The sequence below is a fragment of the Cynoglossus semilaevis genome, chromosome Z (genome assembly GCF_000523025.1).
Source record: "Cynoglossus semilaevis isolate Cse_v1.0 chromosome Z, Cse_v1.0, whole genome shotgun sequence".
NCBI classification, from domain to species: Eukaryota; Metazoa; Chordata; class Actinopteri; order Pleuronectiformes; family Cynoglossidae; genus Cynoglossus; species Cynoglossus semilaevis.
Window position 1 is genome coordinate 12,196,790 of NC_024328.1, and position 24,730 is coordinate 12,221,519.

Below are 24,730 nucleotides of genomic sequence, written 5' to 3' on the forward strand. Positions count from 1 at the left end.
AATAGATGGCTGTCTCTCAGTTCTGCAAAAATTACTATTACTGACCTATGGTGTACTGTGGCACAGTATACTGTAGTAAAAACTACACAGCATACGGTGGATATTCAGTCTATATGTACTACAACATTACTGTGCATGTACTGTGATACAATACATAGTGACAATCTGGCAAATGACCTGTTTTCCCTCCTGAAAGTACGAACAATGGATGCAACTGTGAAACGGCTTAAGTTTGGCTGGACTACTTGGCCAGCTTCTTTCATTGTCCTCCCATGTACCACCACATGATGAACAACAGTGACACGGATTTCATCAGAAATTGCTTGTCTTTGCTGTCCTCTACCTCTTCCTCTTCCTCTTCCTCTTCCTCGGCTCTCAACCTCTGCATGCTTGGGATCCATTGTTCCAAAGATCATGAGCATGCCTCTAAGCTCTATTTATTGACCCCGAATTCTGATTGGTATGTTAACAATTTTCAAGCTGAGTGTTTTCACTTGAGAAGGGTGTGGTCTCTGAGTTTATGTTATGATAACTTGAGTTAATTATATTGAGAGCATGTGTTTGCAGAATGAACACGTAGTGCAACAAATGATTTATTTGGTCACTTTTGTGTAAGGTTTTGCAGAAAGTGTTTTGAATATTGAGACATGTGTGGACACGGGTGAATTGTGTTTTTGGTTATGGGAAACGTGTGTGTGCTTCTGGGAATGATGAAAAGGTTTGGGTGTTTGTGCTACAGGAACCAGGTTTTGTGTTTTAGCAATCGAGAAAAACTGTAAACAAATGCAACGTAGCCTATATTGTCTGCACCAGCGGGACCACGAGGAATGATGGACACCAGCAGGTTCAAACATCTACTTTAACTCCAGGTTGCTAGATCTGTTCCTGGCAGCTCAGGAGCACAGCCAGCACTGCTGTCGCTCTTTGTGTAAATAATCAAGTGTTGATTGGAGAGGAGAGGAGAGGAGAGGAGAGGAGAGGAGAGGAGAGGAGAGGAGAGGAGAGGAGAGGAGAGGAGAGGAGAGGAGAGGAGAGGAGAGGAGAGGAGAGGAGAGGAGAGGAGAGGAGAGGAGAGGAGAGGAGAGGAGAGGAGAGGAGAGGAGAGGAGAGGAGAGGAGAGGAGAGGAGAGGAGAGGAGAGGAGAGGAGAGGAGAGGAGAGGAAAAGAAAGGAGAGGAGAGGAAAGGAAAGTAGAGGAGAGGAGAAGAGAGGAGAGGAGATGAGAGGAGAGGAGAGGAGAGGAGAGGAAAAGAAAGGAGAGGAGAGGAAAGGAAAGTAGAGGAGAGGAGAAGAGAGGAGAGGAGATGAGAGGAGAGGAGAGGAGAGTACATTTAAGGCCTCCTACCTGCTACCTCTGGTAGAACAACATTACCATTTGTAGAACACTAACAGGAAGAACATGCCTCAAATCCGTGTTTACTGTTCACACTGCAAGGGGTGCTGTTGACACAGTTTCAGTGTCCCTTTTGATAAGTTGAGTGTGTCTTTTAGTTATTGTTTCTTTGAAGAATGGGACACATCTCAGTTACAATATTAATTTGGTGATTCACAACGAAAAATGTTAAAATGTTAAAATGTCTTTTTCCTCAAAAATGAATACATTCTATATCTCATCACAACTTATTTTATACTGTAGTACTGGGGAATTAAATCATCCATCCATCCATCCATTTTCATCCGCTTATCCGTTACCGGGTCGCGGGGGTAGCAGTCGCCACCCAAATCACACTGCACCGTGGAATTAAATCAATTAAATGTTTAAATGTCAAATCAAGGAATATTCCCTGAGGAAAAAGGCCAGACAATGCTGCCCTTGAACATGATCGAATAACAATCACATTATACACTTAATATTTCATCAGTTAGGTAGATTTTAGATTTTAAAAGTAATTAAGAAATTAATAAAATTTAGAATATGTCAAACACTTTTTACTAAATATATTACAAGAGAATTTATTTTCAAATTCATAAAAATCCCTTTGTTATTTGTTCATTTCTTACCACAGCATGTGGATAACCTTCTTTTTTCACACCTTTCTTCACTGTGTATTTACTGACACCTAAGTTTCCAGAGGTGTCCCAATGCATGGATCTGATTAACTTATGGGTGTCATAAAAAAGCAAACTGCAAGTTCACTGCAGTAGCACAAACATACAAACAAAAGTACCTGCAGCAATAAAAAAAAGAACATAAAACAAAAACAAGGGACACTTGGAAAAATCTATAAAAACCCTCAGTATTCATGAGCAGACCCTCAGCAGGTCTGCACCTGGACAGCAGTCTGCCTATAAGTAATCTCTGCTGTGTATTTTGTTTTGCCCAAATTTTGTATCTTACAAATGTGCAAAGTTCACAATCTGTAAATGAAGAGCAGCTGGTCCATCAACTGTGGGGGAACAAATTCCTGATTAATCTGTGCATAAAATAGACACTGTTGCTGCAGCAGCCAACTGTCCCTGAATCTGAACAGGATACCGCTTATGTTACAGCACCAGCACTTAAGTTCACAGCTGTACCGAGTCTCAGCTACCCACTGTTATCCTAAAATGTCATGCTGGTAGAGACAGAGGGGTCATAAGTTCAGGAATGAGCTCCACATATATTAAAAGTAATTAAGAGTACTTACATTTGAGTGATTTATCTTTTTATTCTGTTATAAATGTCAAAAAGAGGTTTACGGTGTTGCTGCACAATTGTGTGTGTGTGTGCTGGTGACTAAGTCATGTTTCAGATGATATTAAATGTCTTAAGTGTCTGTCAAGTCCAGTGTCACATAAAGATCTGGGCGTGCATTATTGCTGCTTGAATTTACAATATGTGTGTAGCATTTGTGCATTTGCTGGTCTTATCACTGCAATGTCAGTTAATTCAGACTCTGTTTTTTATGACTGTTGTTTTGACAGCTGGCGTTAACAGTAGAGTGTGTGTATGTACAGGTTGAGACAGGTATCAAGTTCAAACCACAGTGATCCTCATGTTAATACCCTGCCTACCCTTTTTTAGCCACATGTCTTCTTATGTAATCAGTCATGTTCTCTAAACACTACTTTCTCAATTTGACATCCAGCAGGTGGTTCTCTCAGTGACACACTGTCAGAACAGCAAAGTAGCAAGAAACACTGATTTGGAGTGTGAGCCTCATTTATCAAAAAAATTTAAAAAAGCAAAAGTAAAAGCAAAATTAAAGCATTCAAATCACAATGTGAGTGAAAGGCTCTGGTTCTTACAGAAATATTTACAGCGCTGTAAAGATGACTTAAATTAAGCTCTATTTTCCAATCAGCACTGCCAAAAAAAACCACCAAAAATGTTTTCTGCATTTTGTTTCCTGGGCATAACCAAAATTGAAATTTGGAATGAACTAAAATAACATCTGAGAAGTGACTTAATTTGTTCTTATCTGAAATGCAATTTGCTGTAGAATTGACAAAGGCGTGGATACATTTGTTTGAACATCTTATGGCAAAATCTGGTAAAAAAAAGTCATAATATCTTGCCAGACGAGTAGGTTTTCAGACATTTTAGAATTTATCTCTGACACCCATCCATCCATCCATCCATTTTCATCCACTTATACGTTACCAGGTCACGGGGGCAGCAGTCTCCACCCAAATCACACTGCACCGTACCAACCCCTCTGAACCTTCCTGCGGGTGGTGAGTCCACTGGAAGGTACCCACCAGGAGGTGAACCCTGGGGTTCCACACCGATGACAGAGACATTGCCTCTCTGGGCCAAAGCGCCACTATCTCTGACACCTGTATTTTTAAAACAACTATAAACTTTATATATTTTATAATTTATAAGCAGACAAATCTGCAACATCAGTGGACTTTCAAGGTTCTGACATCAGTGTTTACTGATGCCTGTAATCATTGTTTTATGACCAGTGACTCGTCAAGAAAATCTGGCCTTTGTACACACACACCTGCAAATATGCATGCACACACACACAGTGGTCTTTGTCAAACATATGGCCTGAGGGCCAGCTGCCCCACTTGATGAATGTTGACAGTGAAATATTTTACAAACACATTTATGCATTTAGCAGACGCATCATGTATGTGGTTCCTTGGGAATCATACGCAGGACTCTCTTGCTCTCTGCTTCCAAGGCAGGCGTGCTAACCACTACATTATGCAACCACAGAAACACTTCACATCAGTGATGTTTTATCAAATATGTCATAAAATATATTTTTTCCTAATATACTTGTAATTCTTTGCATGAAAACAAAAGGGAAAAACATGGACTTATTGTTATTTTTAAGTAATTGTGTTATGATTGTACTGGTCCGGCCCACATGACATCTTATTAGGTTATATGTGACCCCTGAACCAAAATGAGTTTGACACCCTGTCCTATACAAACCTATGACAAGTATATGCATAATCCCAACTCTTACCTTAACTCTAATCTGACCCTATAATTCTAATCTAAAAAAAATATCTTTTTTTGAACCTCATATATTCCTAAAGCAACCACATACTTGATGCCTCTAAGAGGAAGCCTGTTGCAGCAGATCTGCAGTTAACACAAGAATTCCCCCACTGAGGGATAGATAAAGTTAATACAAAAATAATAATTAAAAATTAACAAGTGGTTATACCAAGAACACCCACACCCACCACCCACCTTTCTCTAAATCGTACTGTACATTCCTCCACATCTCACTATGTCATGAAGTTTGACATTTTGAGTTTGGAGCAACTGCTGTAAGTGGGGTACAGAGTCCTGAAAACACTAGTGCTGCACACTTGACAATTATATTCAATGGAAGATGTAAACATCGCAGCTCCAGGTAAATGTAGAACTGAATTAGCTTACAGCGACTGAAGGAGGCGACAAGTCTTCAGAACAATCACACTAGGTTAGTTTACTTGGTCTTTAAGGGGTTGTTAAATGTTGTTTTAAATCACATTAAAATCATTGACAAACAGTGGTTTGGTTTATTCTGATGATGTGGTTTTTCCATCATCATCACACCAGATGAACATGTGTCCTCAACCTTAACATATCTGAGTTATTTTTAGCTGGTAATCCTGGGTGTGGTTATGATCAAGCAACACCACAGAGTACACAGTGGCACTCCTCACTGAGTTGGAGAACTACAGTAAGTGGATCTTTGTTCAGAATGAACTTTCATGTCTTCTTCTCTGTCTTCAGGCAGTTCAGGATATAATTCAAGTTTGTTTCCTGGTGCCAGACTCTGTGTACACTCACAGCAGGATTTCAGGTGTCACGTTAAAGGACTGCCTGGTAAATGACAGGTACAGACTGTGACAAACTCTTTGTATGTAGGTCGTTTCAGTAGGACTGAAAAATATCTCCCCAAACCTGCTCTGTGCTGCCTCAGTTGCCCAGCACGCACACACCTCCAGTCACAGTGACTCATTAAGAAATTCCTGCCCTCCTCTGGTATTGATTCAAAAGGTGTGACTTTCCAGGAATGACTGATTATGGGGAAAACAGGTGGCAAAATGCAAGGTGAGGTGAAAATGTCGGAGTTAATTGACATTAAGGAGACTTTTACATTCATGTGATCCACCTGTCAGTTGATTGACAACCTCTGTGATCTGGTGGTTGCATATTACAGGTTTTTTCATCATCTTTATGTTAGATCTAAAAAAAACCCAATTATTTAACTGAATATTTTGTTGTGTTGTGCTGTTATTTTCACGAACAAAGATTTGTGTATAACTTGTTGTCTTCTGCCTTTGTTATATGTTTATTCTACAAGCACAAATACTATCATAAATACAAATAGTAGTTTATGAAACATTTACAGTAATTTATGTCCTGGCCTACTGTATTGAGTAAACACATGATTCAGCAAAAACAAAGGTCAACATGAATGACCTACATTTATACATCTAAGTGACTGTTTCACGGTTTGATTGTATATACTGTATATACACACACAGTATACACACGGTATATATGTGTGTGTGTGTTTCTTTAACTGAATTTAACTTGAAGGTACCATATGCCCTACTATATTTCTTGTGTCAATAGTAATTTTCTGACTGTGTGTATATTTCTTAATTGTCTACAAATTTGTGAATGTAATTATATTTTTAACTACTATTTGTGATATTTTTTATTATTCATATACCTTTAACTGTATATATACATACTCATGATATTTGTTCACTATGGTATTTTACTTATTTATATAAAGCGTCTTTACTTTTGATTAAAACCTTCATATAAAAATATTTTTATTATATGTTATAATTCACAACCTAATAGTAATTGATTAACAAGACACACCCTGGGGCATGATCAACCCCAGTGGGGCCTTCCTAGGGGGAGAGTGTCTAGTGATAATGGCCGAAACACTCGATGACCCCAAGGTCCACTACTGAAAATGTGTCTTACAGTGAGAGAGTCCATTTATAAAAACAACCAACTAATCAGGAAAAGCCATAGTCCAGTAAGCCACTCTATTCCACCCCATCCCTTACCTCAGCCCCTTCCCTTACCCTGAAGGTAAGTATAAGGATGACCCCCAATAATTCCCCTGCCACAGCCCAAATCTCCACCCCGTGATCATACCAAGGAAATCACCCTTGAGGTAAGTTGGCACCACAAGTGACACTGCCAAGCAGGCAGACCACCACCCTGTATTTTCATACATAATTTGGATTTCACACTGCAGATTGCAGTAACATGAAGGACTCCTCTGCTCACGCCTCCCTGTCACACATCACTAAGAGCACTACAGTGATCTCTACATGACAGGAAGGACTTGGTGGCAACTCTGTTCCCTCTTCCGTTTCCATCTTTAGTCACATGTTAATGCACTGATAACAATGTAATAGCAAGTTATAGGGATTCATTTTTTTAAAAAGTGGAACAGCATCTTGAACCACCTATCTGGAAAGCCTCCCAACACTCATGTGACTTTTCTCCCCATCATCCTGTTTCATTTACAGTAATAGAACATAATGGGTAGTTCCTGCTACTAAATTACTGAATATAGTTGAGGGCGCACAGGCTTCCAGCATGAGATTAAGAGGCTCAGATGGAGATATTTCTGTCTGAAGAGATCCTCAGTGCAGACAGACTTTAAGTGTCTGGAAGGAGGCCACCACTCACTGGAGTATCTGCTTTATAAGCAGCATTCGGAGCCTGAGTTCCAGAGAAACCGGAAGATTGAATGTTCACTTTTGGTAGTGACAGCATTCCTGAGTCTGGGTTGTGAGTTTGCAACTTTAAGATGGAAAGGCTGTGCATTTTAGAGTTTGACCCCCAGTCTGTGGTGGTCTACATGTCGATGTGTCCTTGTGTGTAAGCTGCTCAACACTAAGCTGTTCCTGTAGGCTCTATTGGAAGCATGTGAATAGGAATCTTGTCATGTGAGAAGTTCAGCCAATAGATTAGCTGCATGCTTGAAATTGAGTGTTTTGCCATTTTCTTCATTTACTTTTGTAATCTAAAAAGTAAACGGATTAGAAATATATGTATATCTACTGTACATAAACTGTAGCTAAGAGAGAAAAATATGTAAACCTATATTTTTCACTCACTAAAGGGATAGATATATTAAATAAAAAATATAAAATAACAATCCACTGTATCTGTATCTATATATATATACACATCTCTAAATGAAATAAATATTCTCATCTGTGATTCCTTTTAGTGAGTTTTAGGTTTAGATTTTCTTTCTAATCAGCTAACCAATTCCAAAGGTCCTAAAAGCACCAAAACAAACAAACAAACAAACAAACAAACAAACAAAAAAAAAAATGACAGCTTCACTTTTTAAGCACAATCTCCACTTTCCAACTTTAAATAAAAATAACACACAGACCAGATGATAGGTAACTGTAAGGAAGGAACTAAAACATTTCCCATATTTTATCCCAACTAAGATTTAGGTGACAATGCTTCACAACAACACTAGAAAAAAGCCTTTCAAATAAAACAAGGCCAAAAATGACATTTGGACAAAGAGACAAGTGCAACATGGGTTTATTGTCGAACTGTTATTAAGACATGAGCTTGATTAATGGCATATCAAATCAATTTCAACTCCGCTGTGGTAAAGTGCAGATTTAAGTCAAGTTGTCCTGGGAGTCTTCACACATTCCCCATGTCTGGTTTACAACTGTCAGGTTGAATAAACTGAGATGTGAAATCCTTCGGATTATGAAAAAGCCCTTTTTTAATCCAGACATCTAATGCTAATGTGCAAACAAAGATCACAAAGCTGTACTATTCCGTACGTCGACACTTTCTCCCTCTCATTTGTGCCTTTGGCTTCCATACAGTACACTTGGATGACTGTTGTACAACGCAAGCAGATATTTCCTAGATCAGGTCTAGTCTATGACTTGTTATGAAGAATTAGTTGGTCACAATGCTGCTGCACATGCACAGTGGGTCGATGATGACAGCGTCCAAATACAGAGTTCTCCTTTTGATCATTGAATGGCATCTATAGTTTGACTGTGTCTGAACATTGGGAGGTAACTTCTGTTGACAGGCATGCACACATCAACGGTTGTGGATGGTTAAAGTTTTGCCAGTGTGGTGTTTCAGTGGCAGTCGTGCAATTTGGAATTTCCACTCCACCACACAGTTGTCCTCAAAGGTTTGTGTAATCCCCCCACCCCCCCAAAAAAACCCATTCACACTTCATGAATTTGTATCTCCACCTTCAGTGAGTGAAGCAGCCAGATACTAGAGGAAAACGGCAGCGATGAGGTAAACACAAAAACTTATGGGAGATATTGCACAGACAGGTGCGAGTACAGAATACACAGCACAGTCTCTCTTTACAACAGCATAGCCTGTGCATAGGAAGTATAAAGCACTTGCGGTATTCACACACACATTAACCCTTCTCATAAAGCTTTTTGTTTTACACCAGAGTGGGACTAATAACAAATGACAGATCCACACCACTGGCTGATTTCCAGATTTGCATGACAATGACTATGTTCACTGTAAAATACAAAAAACAACAACAACAAAAAAAACAATAACTACTGATGACTGAGGAAGGGGCCCATGACTGTTGGCAACAGTGACCAAAAAACAAAAACCTAACCTGAAGTCCCAGCATGTGTAGAAATACCTTAATCCTTGCTCTGAGAAGAAAGAAACGGCAAAGTTGAGGCCAGATTTGGAGCCAGCATGGAGAAAAATCTCTCAAGTTTCATTCAATAAATAGCATTGTGGAATATGCAAAAAAATTATGTTTTCTAAAGCATAAAAACACAGTAACCCTTTGCTCAGTTCAAATATACATTGGTTTGTTCCATGTTGCAGTTCACTCCGAATACATCTCAGATCCCAGAGTGATGCAGCTGCATCAAACAGCACAAAGGAGGAGGACAGTGTCTCCTCTCTCTGTTTAATTCACATTTCTCCACATTGCACTGGTTGACTGAGGACATTTTGTGCACATGGACAATCGGATTTACGCTCTTCAAATACTTCTGATTTGCAAATGCTCACCCTAAAAAAATGGTTTGGTTTCTTATTTCATCACACCTGAAGAGAGTCAGGTATTGAATCTCATATGCTCTGTGACGTAAGAACACCACCTCCTGAATCCATCCATCCAGCCATTCAATCTTTAGCCTCTGCTCCTTCACAATCATTATCTGTGGAGCAGGACAAAGGACTCCAGTTTCTCAGGGATGTTTCCCTGGTATTCCAGGCCATGCTTAATGATAACCCTGGCGGCGAGGCACTGCAACGTGGTGTGGTTTATGGGCTGGATGACATTCCTGGCCAACTCCTTCTCATCCAGGAGGTCACAGGCGGTTTGTTGGAAGGCGTTAGTGCTGTCGAAGTGAGTCCCACCGGAAATGAGCAAGTTCATGATGTCAGGGTGACCGTTTGATGCGGCTATGTGGAGAGGGCTGGTGGGAAAAGAATGCAGATTTTTATTTGTATTTATATTTATATATTCTGTAAAAATTAAACAAAAAATGATATAACATGATACAGGGAAATATCTCAACCTGTGGTATTGGTTGGTTGGTTTGCTCTGGTACAATAGGATTTTTCATTCTTATACAGAAAGATTTTACCTCATATTAGCACACTGTCATTTATACACAACAAAGGGCAATGAACAGTAAAATTAGAGACTACAGAATAAATATTGAGTTATGATTGAGACGGAACAGACCTGTTACCATCTTCATCCCGACAGTTAACATCTGCCCCACACTCCAGGAGGATGGAAGCGACAGTAAGGGAGGGGAATTTACAGACAGGATAGCGACCCACACACGTGGTGTTCCGATCCACTGCCAGATGTAATGGACTGTAGCCGCTCTTACCACATGGCTGAAGCTTCAGGAACCTGAAGAGATGGAAATGTGTTTACTTTGTCAGTCGGAAAATAGGAATGTGAGAATGAACGACAAACATTACAGGAGCATCTTCTATCATAATGAGGACATCTGCTGTAATTTAACCAAATGATGAGCTTTGGGCATTAGAATCATTAACAAATTTGCAAAGGCCTCTGAGTAAAAGCAGTGAAAGAAAAACAGAGTAATACATATGAGACCTTGAATGGGAGGTCATACATAAAAACAGGAACAGAACAAAAACATTGAAGGAAACAAAAAACATTCTGAATAGCAATTGTTACAAAAGTAAATGAAACAACCAGGAACACACCTATAGATTGTTTCCTTCTTGAAGTGATCTTGCTCTGTAGTACAAGGCACCTTCTCCAATAGACAAATGAGGTGCAGAATGATTGACAGTGCCTTGCTCAGCTGTGCGGGGTCAGAAGGCGTTTGTCCATTTTGCCTGCCTGCTCGCTCAATCTCTAACACGCTCTTGGACAGGATTCCCATCAAGTCCTCAAATGACACAGACGTCCCCAACAGCCCTTTGGCTCTGTCCTGCAGCATGAAGGAGAAGAGCTCAGCAAAGGAGAGCAGGCTGGAGGCAGTCATGGGGCTGAGGGGATCCAGATTGCCCTGCTGCATGTCCAGTGCATACTTCCACAGATTAATGCAGCGCTCAAAATTCCCAGAGTCTGCATAGACCGCACCTCGATAGCGGATGTAATAAGATGTGTCTGGATGTTGTGGGCCAAGGATTCTCTCTCGGATTAGCAAAGCCTGCATCCGCATCTCATCTGGGTCGGAAATTAAGCCGTCCAGCTCTTCTCCATTTGTCACCTTGGAAGAAAAGGAGGAAGAAAAATGGGAGGTGTATTTAAACATGCAATTTTCTATCACCAAACTCCATCAGCACAGAAAAGATGGACTCACCTCTCGGGCGTAGTCATAGGCCATGATTAGCTGCTTGGGTTCAGGTTTATGGACAATGCTGTTACTGTCTATGTATCTGAGGTCCATTGCTCTCTTCCAGTATTTCAGAGCTCCGAGTAAATCTCTCTTTTTGTCAACAAATGTGGCTCCCAACAGCTCCAGGGCATCTATCCGCTCCCTGTGGCTTGTCTGTGAATTTAAATATATTTAAAGTCGAAACAGACTTCTTCACAGATAAACTCAAATGGCAGAACCTGACCTGCTGATGTGTTGTCAGATAGTCTACTATGTTGGTGTGACCCGTGACACTGGCAGAGAGAAGTGGTGTCATGCCATAGCCATCCTGCTCCATGGAAGCTCCAAACTTGAGTAACATCCTCATGATTTCTAGACTGCCTGACTCTGCACAGTCATGGAGGGCTGTGTTTCCTGTGAAGACCGACAAGGCAAATAATCAGCCTTTACAAGAAAATGTAATAATGATGGTAGTGAAAGTCTTGGCAAACACATGCTGATGTACTTCAATGTTGCCCATTGGAGACAAGGTGACAACACTACAAAACTTTTAGTCCATTTTCATTCACTTACAGTGCAGATGGAGGAAATATAATTGTCCAGGAAAACTTGAACTTTCCAGGACATTGTATTCCCAATATTGCACAGATTTTCTATGACTGGAATATTGGTCATTCAACCTTCAGGTTTTCCAGGATGTTGCAGAATCCTTAAATTATTTATTTTGGAGCTATAACATTTTTTCTAAAATATTTGGTGTGTATATCTCTGTTACCTACATTGTCAACAAACTCTTAGTTAAAGCATCTCTTGAAATACAGGATTCTCAATCACAAACAAGCAACATGTAAAATTAACGCTTACAAACATGTGCAATTTTTTAAGTTTACAACTGAAACAATTCCATTTAAATTCACTTAAAATCCTAATTGTTGTCAAATGAAGGTATAGCCAGTCACAAAATGAAGCTAATTTTTGGTCTGGATGTTCGCAGACACAATAGAACCCTGGCTGTGCCCATAAAGCCATTGGCATACAGATCACATTTTCAGAGAACAACACTGACTAAACCAGGCAAACCTGACATGCACAATTACTGCAAACCTGTCTTTTTGTCGAGTAAAAAAAAAAAACACATTTACTCCCTACAATGTCTGTCTTGTTTAAGCGACATAACAAAGCTTAGAAATATGTTGCTGTGAGGTGTATGTCGACCAGATGCTAAAGCCCAGAGGTTTAAATACCCCCCACATGATGGCTGTGTTGTCTGCTTCTATGCTGTGTACTTTTAAACAACAAGTCAAGAAAATACTTATTTGCCAATCCAATAATGAACATTATTCTGGGTGAACTCTTATAGGTCCTACAGGATAGAAATAATCTAAAAAAACTTGTTTACAGTAAACTCTGTTCTTGTTAAGGGTAATCTCTTGTCTGGTAGAAAGGCAGTCATTGGATTATCAGTAGCAGTAGAAGCAGTAGTCTTTTTCCCCCTCTTAAAGCCAACATTTGACAATCAAGATTCAAATCAGACAAAACAGCTGTGTCAATGAAGTTTGCTGCTGCCATCATTTATTGTGGCATTGTTTAATAAGATTATATAATGTCATAGCATTATTCATGTACCAATCTGCATTTTAAATAATGGCACTGTCATATTTTTACAGGGGGGTGATTAGCTTGCCTGCTAACAAACTATAAGCATTTCTTTAACTAATAGGCTACAACAGTATTTCCCTTTTTATTTTGACCCCTAGCAAATATTTGTAAATACTACATTACAAAAATCTCTAACCAGACCACACAAATTGAAATAAAGATAAAATGTAATGAAATAAAATGTTCTACTCCTTTCCATTAACAACCAATTTACTCAACAGGAATTTAGTTTTTTTTCATCTTCTGCCAGTACCGGAGACATAGATGAACAAAATCAAATTAGCTGCAATATGAAAAAAATTGTTTTCATACCACATTAAGTAAAATTTGATTAAATCATTTTTTATTTTTTAAATCGTACACATACCGATCTCTCATGACACACTATTGTGGCACGGCACAGTGGTTGGGCATCACTGGGCTAGAAAGTGGTCGAAGGATAGGGAGCATATCAAATTTAGCTTAAGTTCCTCAGTTGTATATTTACATCCACAATCGTGCCACAGTTGTTCACTGACCTTTAACACTTTTCCGGTTGACATCTGCACCTTTCTCGAGCAGGTATTGAGCTATCTCCTTGTGTCCCTTGTAGCAGGAAATCATCAGGCATGTGTGACCATGTCGGTTGGCTACCTCCAGGTCAGCCTTGTGCTCCACCAGATATTTCACAATGTCCAGGTGTCCGTCAAAGCAGGCTGCCCTCAGTGGTGTGGAGTTGGTCAGGGTTGTGCTGTTGACTGAAGCACCATGGCCCAGCAGAGACTGGACTACCTTTAGGTGTCCCGCTGCCGAGGCAGCCCAAAGCGGTGGAGCCCCCTCTATGGTCTCTCCATCAAAGTTCACTGAACCACCTACCTCCACAGGTGCGCAGCAGCACTCCAGCAGATATTCCACCAAGTCCAGGTGGCCGTAACGGGCGGCCATCAGGAGCGGCGTGGCCCCGTTTGTTTTCTCGCCAATTATCTTTGTCACTTCATGTCCATCTTTGTTCTCCAGGAGTTTCTGCAGCAACCGAAGTTTACCGTCCCTTGCTGCATTAAATACTGCCGTCTTTAAATCCATTTCACTGGGTGAGTTTTGATACAATATTCGGACAGTACCTCGAGGTGTGACGTCGCTGTGAACAGGTGGAGCTCCTAACTCTTTGTTTACAAGCTTACACTTTATGACTGACACTGGTTTTTGGTTTAAAAGTCACAAGGATATGTTAACATTATGAACCTCCATTTTCGTAAACCACCATAATCGGCCCGTTGTACGGATAATTAACTTTGTAACAAACGCGTTTAAGGCGACCTTTAGTCAAGCATTGGTCAGAGTTAGCAATGAGGCTAAACTTCCTTATCAGTTAAAGCTAAGTAACTAGCGTCGCTTAGCTGAAAACACTTTACACCTCTTTAAAAATTCTCATCCACGGCCATTTCTTCACTTTCTACCGACTCTCCACCATTACATCCACGTACTCTGCTCGTCATTGTTCCAACACACGCTCCTCACGTCATTTAAATTCACTTTCCGTGGGCCGAAATGTAGAAATCCACCCCCACCCGTTTGGCCGTGTGGCTGGCTGCCTGCTAGCTTAGCCTGAGAAATGACGGTCGCTCTTCAGTTTGGGGGAATCCCTGACATCCAGGGCGTCCTATCTCCACAAACACACCAGGGAATAAATGGACAAACCTTATCCCGAAAAAACAACGAAGAACAATAAACCAAGTAGGCACTGGTAACGCGGTTATCTCAGCTCGGATGAAGGTAAACAGGGGAAGGCTCTCTCTATCCACCCACGGCTCAACTGGATCACGACTGACTTTCTGTGAAATCACAAACGCAACGCAGTGGTTTTCTCTGGCAGAGCCAAAGATTGGCATTTTAACAACTAATCACAGAGCAAATGCAGCGCTGCTCAACCAATCAAAATGCAATAAAAACATTAAGCGGTCCGCCTTCCTCGTGTCTTCCCGAAAATCACGGCCTGGTTTTGTCTTACTTTTCCAGTGTCAATTCTTGTCATCGTCTTAAATTGAGGGCGACTGTGTGTGTCTGTTCTCACCTAAATAAATAAAAAACCAGTGGCTACAAAAATCCAATATTTTTTCACCATTTTCTGCGTTTTGTTTGCATGATTATTAAATATCCGTAGTCTTATATTTTGTGTGTAATGTACTCTGTAGTGTATTTTTCTCACTAACTCATTCTCATTAGTTCTATTATAGATTTCCTAAATTGTATATTTTTCCATATTTGCGTTTATTTTTAAAAACATTTTTATGCAGTTTTATTGACTTGTGTGTTATATTTTAAAATGTTTTTAATCTGTTAGTAGGAAGAATAACACAATTTCTAAAAATAACCTTTTTACACTTAATCTCAAATTGCTAATTTAAATAATAATAATCACCACAATAATAATATTCGTAATCATAAAGCTCGTAAATCTGCCAGGGTGACACAATGTTTTACGTCACTAATCTACCGCTGCAGTTGACAGGACCTTGACTCTATCACTCCCTGCAGGTTGAGAACATGAAATGCAGGGTCAGAAATGACGCTTCAGCTTCAAGCGCTTTGTATCACGGAACATACAAATATCTGGCTGCCATCATATAAGCCATTTGGCCCTTGTTCCAATAAAGACAAACGTTTAAGTTTGTATGTAAACTTTACAAGCATATTGTTTGGCTCATTTCGTATCGTTCGTTAAATAATACAACTTACTTGCATAAATGTTGCGAGCCACATTGCAGTTATCATGTGTAATTAAAAGTTGAAGGCACATTGTTATTAATTTAAAACATTTGTTACGTTGATGGCAGAAATTATGTAAAAAATAATTTGTGAATGTTATATAAACTTACCTGAACATGCAATTAAAGACTTAAAATAACCCCTTTAAAAAGTTGCATCAGAATGCAAGCTTCTATCCAGGCATAGGGTGACACTTAGGCACAACATGGAACTTCAGGTTACTTAAAGCTCCACAGTAAAAGATGAAGTGCTCCTTAAATTTTAGTCATTTTAAAGGGGGACTTGATTAATTCCATATTAACTGGTGTATGTGTTTTTTTACTGTGTGTATTACATTAATATAAGAACAAGACACTACAACGTTTTAAAGCTTCTTTTGACTTTTGGGTGTTGTACTGTATGTTCATAGTTCCTTATGAAACATACTAGAAAATAATTACCCAAATCAAGATCATAATATTAAAATCAATAAAAATACAAAACAAATTTGATTTGTAAAACATTGTCATTTTTAAACTGGTCTAATTCAAAATTACAACAAGAACTCAAAAGTTTCGAGAATCCTTATATTCAAGCAGTATTTCGCAAAGAAAACCCACATGAATGTTCACAAGAACTTTTTAAAACCCCAAATAGACAAAAACATAAATAGGTTGTTGCACTTGCTAGACAGCACTAGGTAGAACATGAAAAACTGGGAATAACAATTTGATAATATTTTTGTTCAATGAACTATAGGCAACATATTTGACAAAATGTTACTTTTTCAAACATCATATGGGTTCACCCTCACAAAGTATAAAATCAGCTTAATATTAAAGAGACCTTACAATTCACAGCATTACCACTGTAAATGACTTATTTAAAATGGCAAAACCAGTAAATGCAAAGACAATACCTGGTCATTACCACCGGATAAAACCAGGTTTAATAACAAGAAAGGCATGAGAATTATTTTGTTTTCTAACAAATAATGTTATTTTAAAGGATATAAACCTAAATGTTTTGCAGGTAGAAAAATACCCAACAGAACCCATAATTTCTTTGTTGTCTACTTATTTCAGTACAGCATATGGGCTGAATGTTGAACAGAATTAAGGTATATGATATAATGGGTGCAAAAAAAGAACAAAAACAATGTAAAAACAAAATTATTTCAAATACTCAAAGTTTAAAGGTTTGCCTGAATGGCCAGATGTTTTAACTGCTTCGAATACAAATATTTACAATCAACTTGAGACTTCTTCTGGGTTTTTTTTTTCTCCATTTAACTTTTTGTCCGAATTTCAACCACACCCTTTCTTTTATAATTCTCATTTTGCATGAAGTTTCCTGGAAGAGCAGTGATGAAAATAAAGGACATGTCAGATTGTGAGATCTGGCAGTTTGATATAAAACCGTTCTAGATCAGCACTGCTATTCAAGCCAACTCCATGCGTGAGGAGGTTAAAATTACCATCTCAGAGCTCAGAGAATGTTACGATCCAACACGTGTTGTAGTGGTCTTTCTTTCAGAGAAAAAGCTTCTCAGCAGAACAACCTGGCTGATGCTGACCACCAAGAGGATAATAGCTTCTCCAATAGACCAGAAGGCAACACGAGTGTTCAGGTCCTCTGCACGACTGCGTCCCTGAGCCTCACGGAGGCGGAAATGTGTCTGGTAGTCTATGACAGACTTCAGAGCCTCATGGATGGACACACAAGCTGATTCCATCTATATATATATATATACATAAAAAAAGAGATACAATGAAAGCTAAGATTTGTGTATGACATTAAAAATGTGTTTGACTTGAATATCACTATCTTGAATTGTTTAAGATTCCTTTAATTTAATTTTGTTTGGGGGCAGGTATAAAAGTTACAATTATATTTAAATGTTTTTGTTGCAGGTTTGAAGAACACCTTAATGATTTATAATTAGCAATAATGAACATGTTTTGGTTAATACCTGATAAGAAAAAAACAACTGCAAAAATGTAGAGAACCCCCTAAGCAAAACTCAGTTAAACAGCCGGTTAAACTTCTTAAACACATTTGAAGTGACGTGATGCTATGCTGGGAATTGCTTGGGGTTATTACATAGTACAGGAAATTAAAACCTCAATGTTAATGTTCTAGAAATATTTCTTAAAAGTGCAATTGTAACAATAAAGAAGAGGAAGAGGTGTGGATCAAAGCTTCCAACAATTTACCCCTGGGGATCATTTAAGTATTTCTGATTATCTTCTTGCACTATATAATGTTTTGAGAAAGGATTTTGTATCCTTAACAATAAAGCAAAAATGGAACAATGTCAGTGTGAAACACCTACTAATATGGATATGGTTGAAGACACAGACTTGCTCACCTGGGTCAGAGCAGTGACTCTGTTCTCATTGGGGAAGAGTGGAGGATCCTCTCCAACCTGAAAGTCGAAATATACAGTTTTGTGTGTAAAGGTAGAGAACTCATTACTGAAGCAGAACTTGTAGGTGCCATTCTTGGATGCAGTGAAGGTAAAACTGTCATATTGCTTCTTCATCTCCTTATACAGGATGTTTCCATCCCCGTCCTCCAATCGGCAATCCACATCATAGTGACCACCAGTCACTACCTGGAAAGATAACAGTATATTACTGTATTAAAGTCTATGAAGTACACAAGAGACCAATGTTTCAGGCAAAATAAAAATAAATATATTGTCACAGTTGTTGATGTAATAAAGAAAACTATAACACGGACAGTGTTATAGTAGATAATGTATTTCTTTAATAATTTTAAAGGTTACTTGAACAAAAATACGTAATAACCACGGTCACAGTGGTTCTTCATAAAAAATGCAACGTCTTAATAGAGGTTTGAACAAGTCACGTTGCCTTTCAGCCAGGTTGTCCTGGAGGTGCGAAAGTGGACAAGACGTACCTGGAATTCTAGTGTACATTTAGTTCCGATGATAATATCCTCGTAGAAACACTGCTTGGCGTTGTCTGGTAGCTCAAATGTCAGCTCGGAGCCGAGAGCCCAGCCCCAGAGCAGCAGGGCCCACAGGACCTGCAGCAGTACCCGGAAGGATCCGTACATCATGAACACCGAGAGCCAACAGCTTGAGAGCGAAAACTAAGACTGATCTGGGGAAATAAGACAACGACGCGTGAAACTCAACTAGTAGGGATTGTGGTTTGACAATACAAATTGTGACAAAGCGAAGTCGGGCACAGTTTATAGCGACAATCATTAGCTAAAAGCTAAAGGGCTAGCTGCTTCACCTTAATTAAGTGATAAAAAGCCACATCGAGAATATGTCCTATCCCTACAAATTGTGTTCTAATGTAGTAGCTCCGCCTTCGTGTTTGCGCAAATAATATTAAAAATAAAATACCAATATTTCTAAATTAATTATTTCGTCTCAGTCAGCATTAGCGACTCACCTCGAAAAACTCACCCGGATGTGAATAATCCTAAATGACGGTCACAAACGTAACACTGGATTGGCTTTCACCCATTAAAGCCCAGCTCATACTCTCGTTCTCATTGGTTAGAATAAAGAATGTGAGGTCACGTGAACCACGGCCACATAGTAAGATAGACTGGCTAGTGCAATACTAGTGATGGGAAGACAGACTCTTTTTATCGAATCTTTGACTCTCGAACAGTAAAACGAACGAGTTGTGAACGAATCTTGAACTAATCATTACATTCAATAGGCTGCGGTTCTCCGACACTAAATACCAAAGGCAACATGGTTTGCTTCCGCTCACAAAGTCTACAAAGTACACAAAATGCCATTAGCAATTAAAACCATGCGAAAAGCTAAGAAATAAAAACACACCACAATGTGAAGATAATTGAGAGCAAAAGAGACCAGAGCTCTCTGTCACGTGACAAATGGAACGGATCTGCGAGAACGAAGCGAAAGATTAGTTCACAGAGAATGATTAGTTCATAGTGATTAGTTCGCAGCGAAAGATTAGTTCACGGCGAAAGATTTGTTCACAGCGAAAGATAACTTCGCAGAGAATGATTCGTTGAGAATGATTCGTTCATAGTGAATTCGCAGCGAAAGATTAGTTCACGGCGAAAGATTTGTTCACAGCGAAAGATAACTTCATAGTGAATAGTTCGCAGCGAAAGATTAGTTCACGGCGAAAGATTTGTTCACAGCGAAAGATAACTTCGCAGAGAATGATTCGTTCACAGCGAAAGATTAGTTCACAGAGAGTGATTCGTTTGCAATGAAAGGTTAGTTCACAGTGAAAGATTAGTTTGCAGATTGTAATTTGTGATTCATGAGTTCAAAATGAACAAATGTTTCATATGACTCGGGAATCACGAGTCACGAATCTTTCATATGACTCGGGAGTCACGAGTCATATGAAAGAAAGAAAATTATTCGCGAACGACACATCATTATGCAATACACTTCAACGTGGCTGGAGTTGTAATGCAACTTTGGGTAACCATGATGGCATACGCTTATTGATGGTTTGACGAACTATATAACCTCTAAATAAAAACTTTTTCCAATAATGATGGCAAGCATTAATTTCTAAAAGAAAATATAATACTTAGAAACGTTAAACCTGTTTTTCTCTACAATGTTACTTGTTGGTCTTACCCTCATATATATATAATCATAAAAGGAATTTACTACTATTGTTATTACTATGTTATTTGTAATGCTCTGTGGAGTAAAATAACATAATACAAGGTGAATTACATGTTTTCTAGAACAACAAGATTCTTTATTTTTGAAATTTCAAGGCTGATGTTAAATTTCCTGACCTCACAATTGAAAGCATACAAGAGAACACATCATATAGTCGTTATCAAAACACAGAAACCCTTTTAATGTAAAAACATGATAATCAAACATACCGGCTATTGAGAGAATTTAATTTAAAAAAATGACTTCTTTGGGAGAGCCAAATTGATGGGGGAAGGGTCTTATGTAATTGTTCTTTTTTTACTATTGTTAATAATGAAAAATAAATAAATTTGGTTTCACCTACATGGAATGATAATGAAGGAATGGAAGAGGAAAAGTGTTAACTTTTGTGAGTGCAGTGCTGACCCAAAAGCAAAGTCTCGCGTGAAAGAAAAGTGCGAGATCACAGTGTTGGAAGGACTGCATGGGAAGAAAGACAAAACAAAAGCTGCACATATCAATCGACAGGCGCTGGTCGCGTTTTCTTAATTTGCAATTTCACGTACATTTTTACTTCCTACTCATATCAATACTTACTAGCAACATTGTTTCAACCTCTGCATCGCTATGCCTAGTAGCACTTCTTTGCTTGAGGCTGACGAAGGAGAGTCCGAGGTCCCATCGCCGCTGGTGCACGCTTTCGCCGGTATTGGCCTTGATGAGCACCACGGTACTCAGAGCCAAAGCCCAGAACAAGTGGACGATAGCCTGTCCTTTCACCATCACCAACAGCAGCAGCAACTCCCATCGGTAATTAACTTTAGCCTTCTCGGTACGGTTTTAGACTTAAAACCACTGCCTGTACACCAGACACACTCGGGGGAAGAGGTGAAAACGGCGCCGGAAAACGAGAAGCCAGGGGCTGCGGTCGACACCTCCTCGGTTTGCACCGGCAGCTCGCTGCTGGCTCAGGCCCACCATAACAAACACCTCTCGTCGGGGCTGAATGGTTGCGTGATACCTTCTAGAATGGAGCATGTCGAGACAGTGTTGCTTTATAATGGACGGAAGCAGGACGATTCCGCAGTCGGTGGAGGCAGCGCCCTGCTATCGTCTAGCGGCATGGCGATGCTGCCGTCCGGCGTGTTCGCGGAGCCCGGATACGAGACCGAACCGTCGCTGTTGACTCGAAGAAAGAGCGTCAACACCACCGAGTGTGTGTCTGTGCCGAGCTCCGAGCACGTCGCAGAGATTGTGGGTAGACAGGGTGAGTTATTGTGTGTGTAAGGGTTGGATGCAAGGGCTAAAAGTTAAGCTAAATTATGTTTGTCCAATAATCATTCAATATTGATCATAAAAATATTGGTTCTAATGTTTGTGATGAGAGTTAACATGTTTAATCCTGTACCACATTAAGCTTCAACTGTTTGTCTTAGCTTTAAGCAGTTAGCCTAGCACTCGGTCACCACCATCCTGTTCTACAGCAAAAGTTTACATCAGTTTTTTTTTTAAATAAACAAGCGCTTCTATCTGAGTCGCACTTTTTTGTCGGCGTGACTATGTGGTGGATAGTTCATTTTTGCGTTTGTGAAAGTGTGCCGTTACTTATAATCGTACCAAGTCGAGCTAATTCAGGCTTTGCTTTTGTCTTTGATGAAGAACACAGTGGTGGTCACCATTGCCACATCAGCTGTAGCTATTTGTTGCCCGACCCACTCCTGAAAATGTTTTGGCTAAAAGGAAACAATCAAACTTTGATTGTTTTCAATCTTAACAAATTTACAACTTGGTGGCGTGAGGTTAAATATCCATATCAACATCAAAATGTTTTCACTTGTTCATGGAATCATAAACAACATCCTCACTAAATTTAATCAACCCCTCTGTTCTTTGCTTCGAAATTATTCTGTCCAGATAAAAAGGTACGTTGCCAAACAAATCACAAAACAAAGAGCTCCAAATGGGCAACCACAGACGCAGCTGTAACATTTAACCCTGTCTTTTGTTTTAGTTGACCAGTAAAGTTTAAATATTTTTGGTCAATTAACTATTAGGCTTCAAATGCACACAACTGTGTTTTTTAACATCTCTTGGTTTTTGTGTAGGCTGTAAGATCAAGGCACTCCGAGCCAAGACCAACACCTACATAAAGACTCCAGTGAGAGGCGAGCAACCCGTCTTTGTTGTGACAGGGCGTAAAGAAGATGTGGCAATGGCTAAGAGGGAGATTCTGTCTGCAGCCGAACACTTCTCCCTCATCAGAGCATCCCGTAACAAGATGAGCCCTCTCACTGCTGTCACTGGTCCTGGCATGCCTACTCTACCTGGACAGACCACCATTCAGGTCGGTCTCTTATGGATGAGGCATTGTGTAGTTCTTTCAGTCCTACATATGTTTTTTTATTTATATTGTATCTTCCTATAAATGTCTGTTAATGTTTTTCCCTCTGGCAGTTAATATTGATGACTTTCAGCAACATAAAAATAGTCTTCTTAGAGCACTCACTAAATAACATAGTGAATAACAATTAGAAAATTAATTTATTTTTTCAAAGCTTTTTTTCTTTGCCGTACTTTCTCGTTCTCGTGATATATAGATAGACAGATAGAACTTTGTTAATCCCTTAGGAAAATTAAGAAACTGATACATTGAATGTATTTATATATTTACTTTATAAAGTTAAGCACAATAACATGTTGTTTTTCTTATTATAACGCTTGTGTCTCAACTATTTTATAATTATTATTTTATTTCTGTCCTGCAGGTTCGAGTGCCTTACCGTGTGGTGGGGCTAGTTGTGGGTCCCAAAGGTAAGTACCCTTTTTTGTTTATTATACTGGTGAGTGTTGTGTCTGCTCCAACCACCAAACATCCTGCTGTAGAACATACATAGTTGTAGATGTAATGAGGCTTAAAATAACCAAACTGATCAACATTATGGTGAACTTTTTATTTGGTTCCTCTGCATGCCACACAAGAGTTTTCAAAATAGTGTTTAAAATTATTCTTGATTTGCGTCAAATCCTTTAAGGTTGATTTGTAAATTGCACTGCAGTTGTTCTCAGCCATGTGCCATTAGGTTGGAGGGGTGGGGTAACTGAAAAAGTCAATAGCGATACAAGTGGAGTGAAAAAGACAAAGACCACGGTAAGGAAGTCGATGTGTATAACTGATTTTTTATACTTTTATACACTATACACTCTAACTTGTCCTTGTGCCCACTGACTAATGTTAAAGACATGTTCTGAAATGTCCGTGCTTGGCTGAAGACAGGCAGGAAGAAAAAACATTGTTTAAATGGGAAGGAAGGTAAAATAGGCGTAGCTATTTACTGTTTTCAAGCGCCAGCATCCTGACATGGTCATATCTTTCAGGTGCAACCATCAAACGAATCCAGCAGCAAACCCACACCTACATTGTTACGCCGAGTCGGGACAAAGAGCCTGTATTTGAGGTCACTGGGATGCCGGAGAATGTTGACAGAGCGAGGGAGGAAATCGAGGCTCACATTGCTCTCCGTACTGGCACAGGTGGGGCCATGGAGGTTCCAGGGGTAGACAACAACGATTTTCAGTACAATGGGACAGATGTTAGCTTTGATAGTTTGCTGACACCACTGGGATTAGGAAAAGATGGGTGGCTCCATGCAGGCACATCACCAGCAGGTGCTGGTAGCGTGTTGCCAGGGAGTATCAATGGTACTCAGCAAGTCAATAGCAATATTAACAGTGCTGTCAGGATGTCTTCCAACTATCGAAACGACAGCTCCAGCTCACTGGGCAGCAGCTCCAGCTCGGCTGATTCCTACTACGGCAGTGGGAATAGGAACCGGATGGCAGACTTCAGCCCAACCTGTCAGTTTAATGCCAACATCAACAACAACAACAGTAATACCGGCACCACAGCTCTATGGTTTGGTGAGAGTCGTCTCTCTGTAGGATCTGAGGAGCATCTCAGCCTGGGAGGTGGAGGAAGCTCCTCTTCAGGATTTAAGCCGTTAACCATTTCCACTGCCCAGACTTCACACCCTGCTGTTCAGCCAAATGTCTGGAGCTCCTTTGTGGACCACCAACCTCTCCAAGCCTTTGATGGCTTCCAATCTCAGGTCAGTGACATTCATCAGGAGATTTCAAAGAAAAATCTGAGATTTCTTATTTCACATTTGCTTATATTAACTACAGGTCAGTAGGGAGGCATTGGTTTACTTTTTAAAAAAGATTTCTTTTGATTTGAGAGAATAGAGTAATCTAAGATCTGTTGTCCTCACTGTCTCCAGACCAGTCAACCTGGCACGCCTCGTCTTTCTCCTACGTTCTCTGGGTCAGAAGCCCTGGAGCACCCTCAAGCCCAGCTTGTTCGCCGGGGCCCCTTTGGTTCGGCCGGGGCCCTGGACAGCCAAAAGTTCCCCTCTTACAGCTCGGCATT

The 24,730-nt window shown here is 39.7% G+C and overlaps 3 protein-coding genes across 5 annotated transcripts in view; 1 reads left to right on the forward strand and 2 right to left on the reverse strand.

Annotated features, from left to right (window-relative positions):
- Nucleotides 1-7,964: 7,964 nt before the first annotated feature.
- fem1c (fem-1 homolog c) lies at nt 7,965-14,918 on the reverse strand. The gene is made up of 6 exons (XM_008336309.3): nt 13,451-14,918; nt 11,518-11,687; nt 11,259-11,447; nt 10,654-11,165; nt 10,154-10,330; nt 7,965-9,881 (listed from the first exon to the last, which is right to left on the reverse strand). The coding sequence occupies exons 1-6, from the start codon at nt 13,992-13,994 to the stop codon at nt 9,617-9,619; spliced, it is 1,857 nt and encodes a 618-aa protein (XP_008334531.1). The 5' UTR covers nt 13,995-14,918; the 3' UTR covers nt 7,965-9,616.
- Nucleotides 14,919-16,163: 1,245 nt separating this feature from the next.
- LOC103397889 (transmembrane emp24 domain-containing protein 7-like) lies at nt 16,164-19,176 on the reverse strand. Of its 3 annotated transcripts, none has more exons than XM_008336306.3 (4): nt 19,088-19,176; nt 18,582-18,787; nt 18,028-18,273; nt 16,164-17,391 (listed from the first exon to the last, which is right to left on the reverse strand). In XM_008336306.3, exons 2-4 carry the CDS (start codon nt 18,741-18,743, stop codon nt 17,155-17,157), a joined length of 645 nt encoding a protein of 214 aa, XP_008334528.1. In that variant the 5' UTR covers nt 18,744-18,787; nt 19,088-19,176; the 3' UTR covers nt 16,164-17,154. The 3 variants fall into 3 exon arrangements, with proteins under 3 accessions (XP_008334528.1, XP_008334530.1, XP_008334529.1); XM_008336308.3 differs by having other exon boundaries at nt 19,102-19,135; XM_008336307.3 differs by lacking the exon at nt 19,088-19,176 and adding an exon at nt 18,926-19,060.
- Nucleotides 19,177-20,423: 1,247 nt separating this feature from the next.
- LOC103397888 (RNA-binding protein MEX3B-like) overlaps nt 20,424-24,730 on the forward strand; it is a 9,677-nt gene continuing 5,370 nt past the window's right edge. The window contains 6 exon segments of the mRNA XM_008336305.3: nt 20,424-21,571; nt 22,410-22,648; nt 23,070-23,115; nt 23,680-24,410; nt 24,582-24,728; nt 24,730. The exon segment at nt 24,730 is cut by the window's right edge and continues 5,370 nt beyond it. Coding sequence (XP_008334527.1) covers nt 20,932-21,571; nt 22,410-22,648; nt 23,070-23,115; nt 23,680-24,410; nt 24,582-24,728; nt 24,730 — 1,804 coding nt within the window. The 5' untranslated portion in view covers nt 20,424-20,931.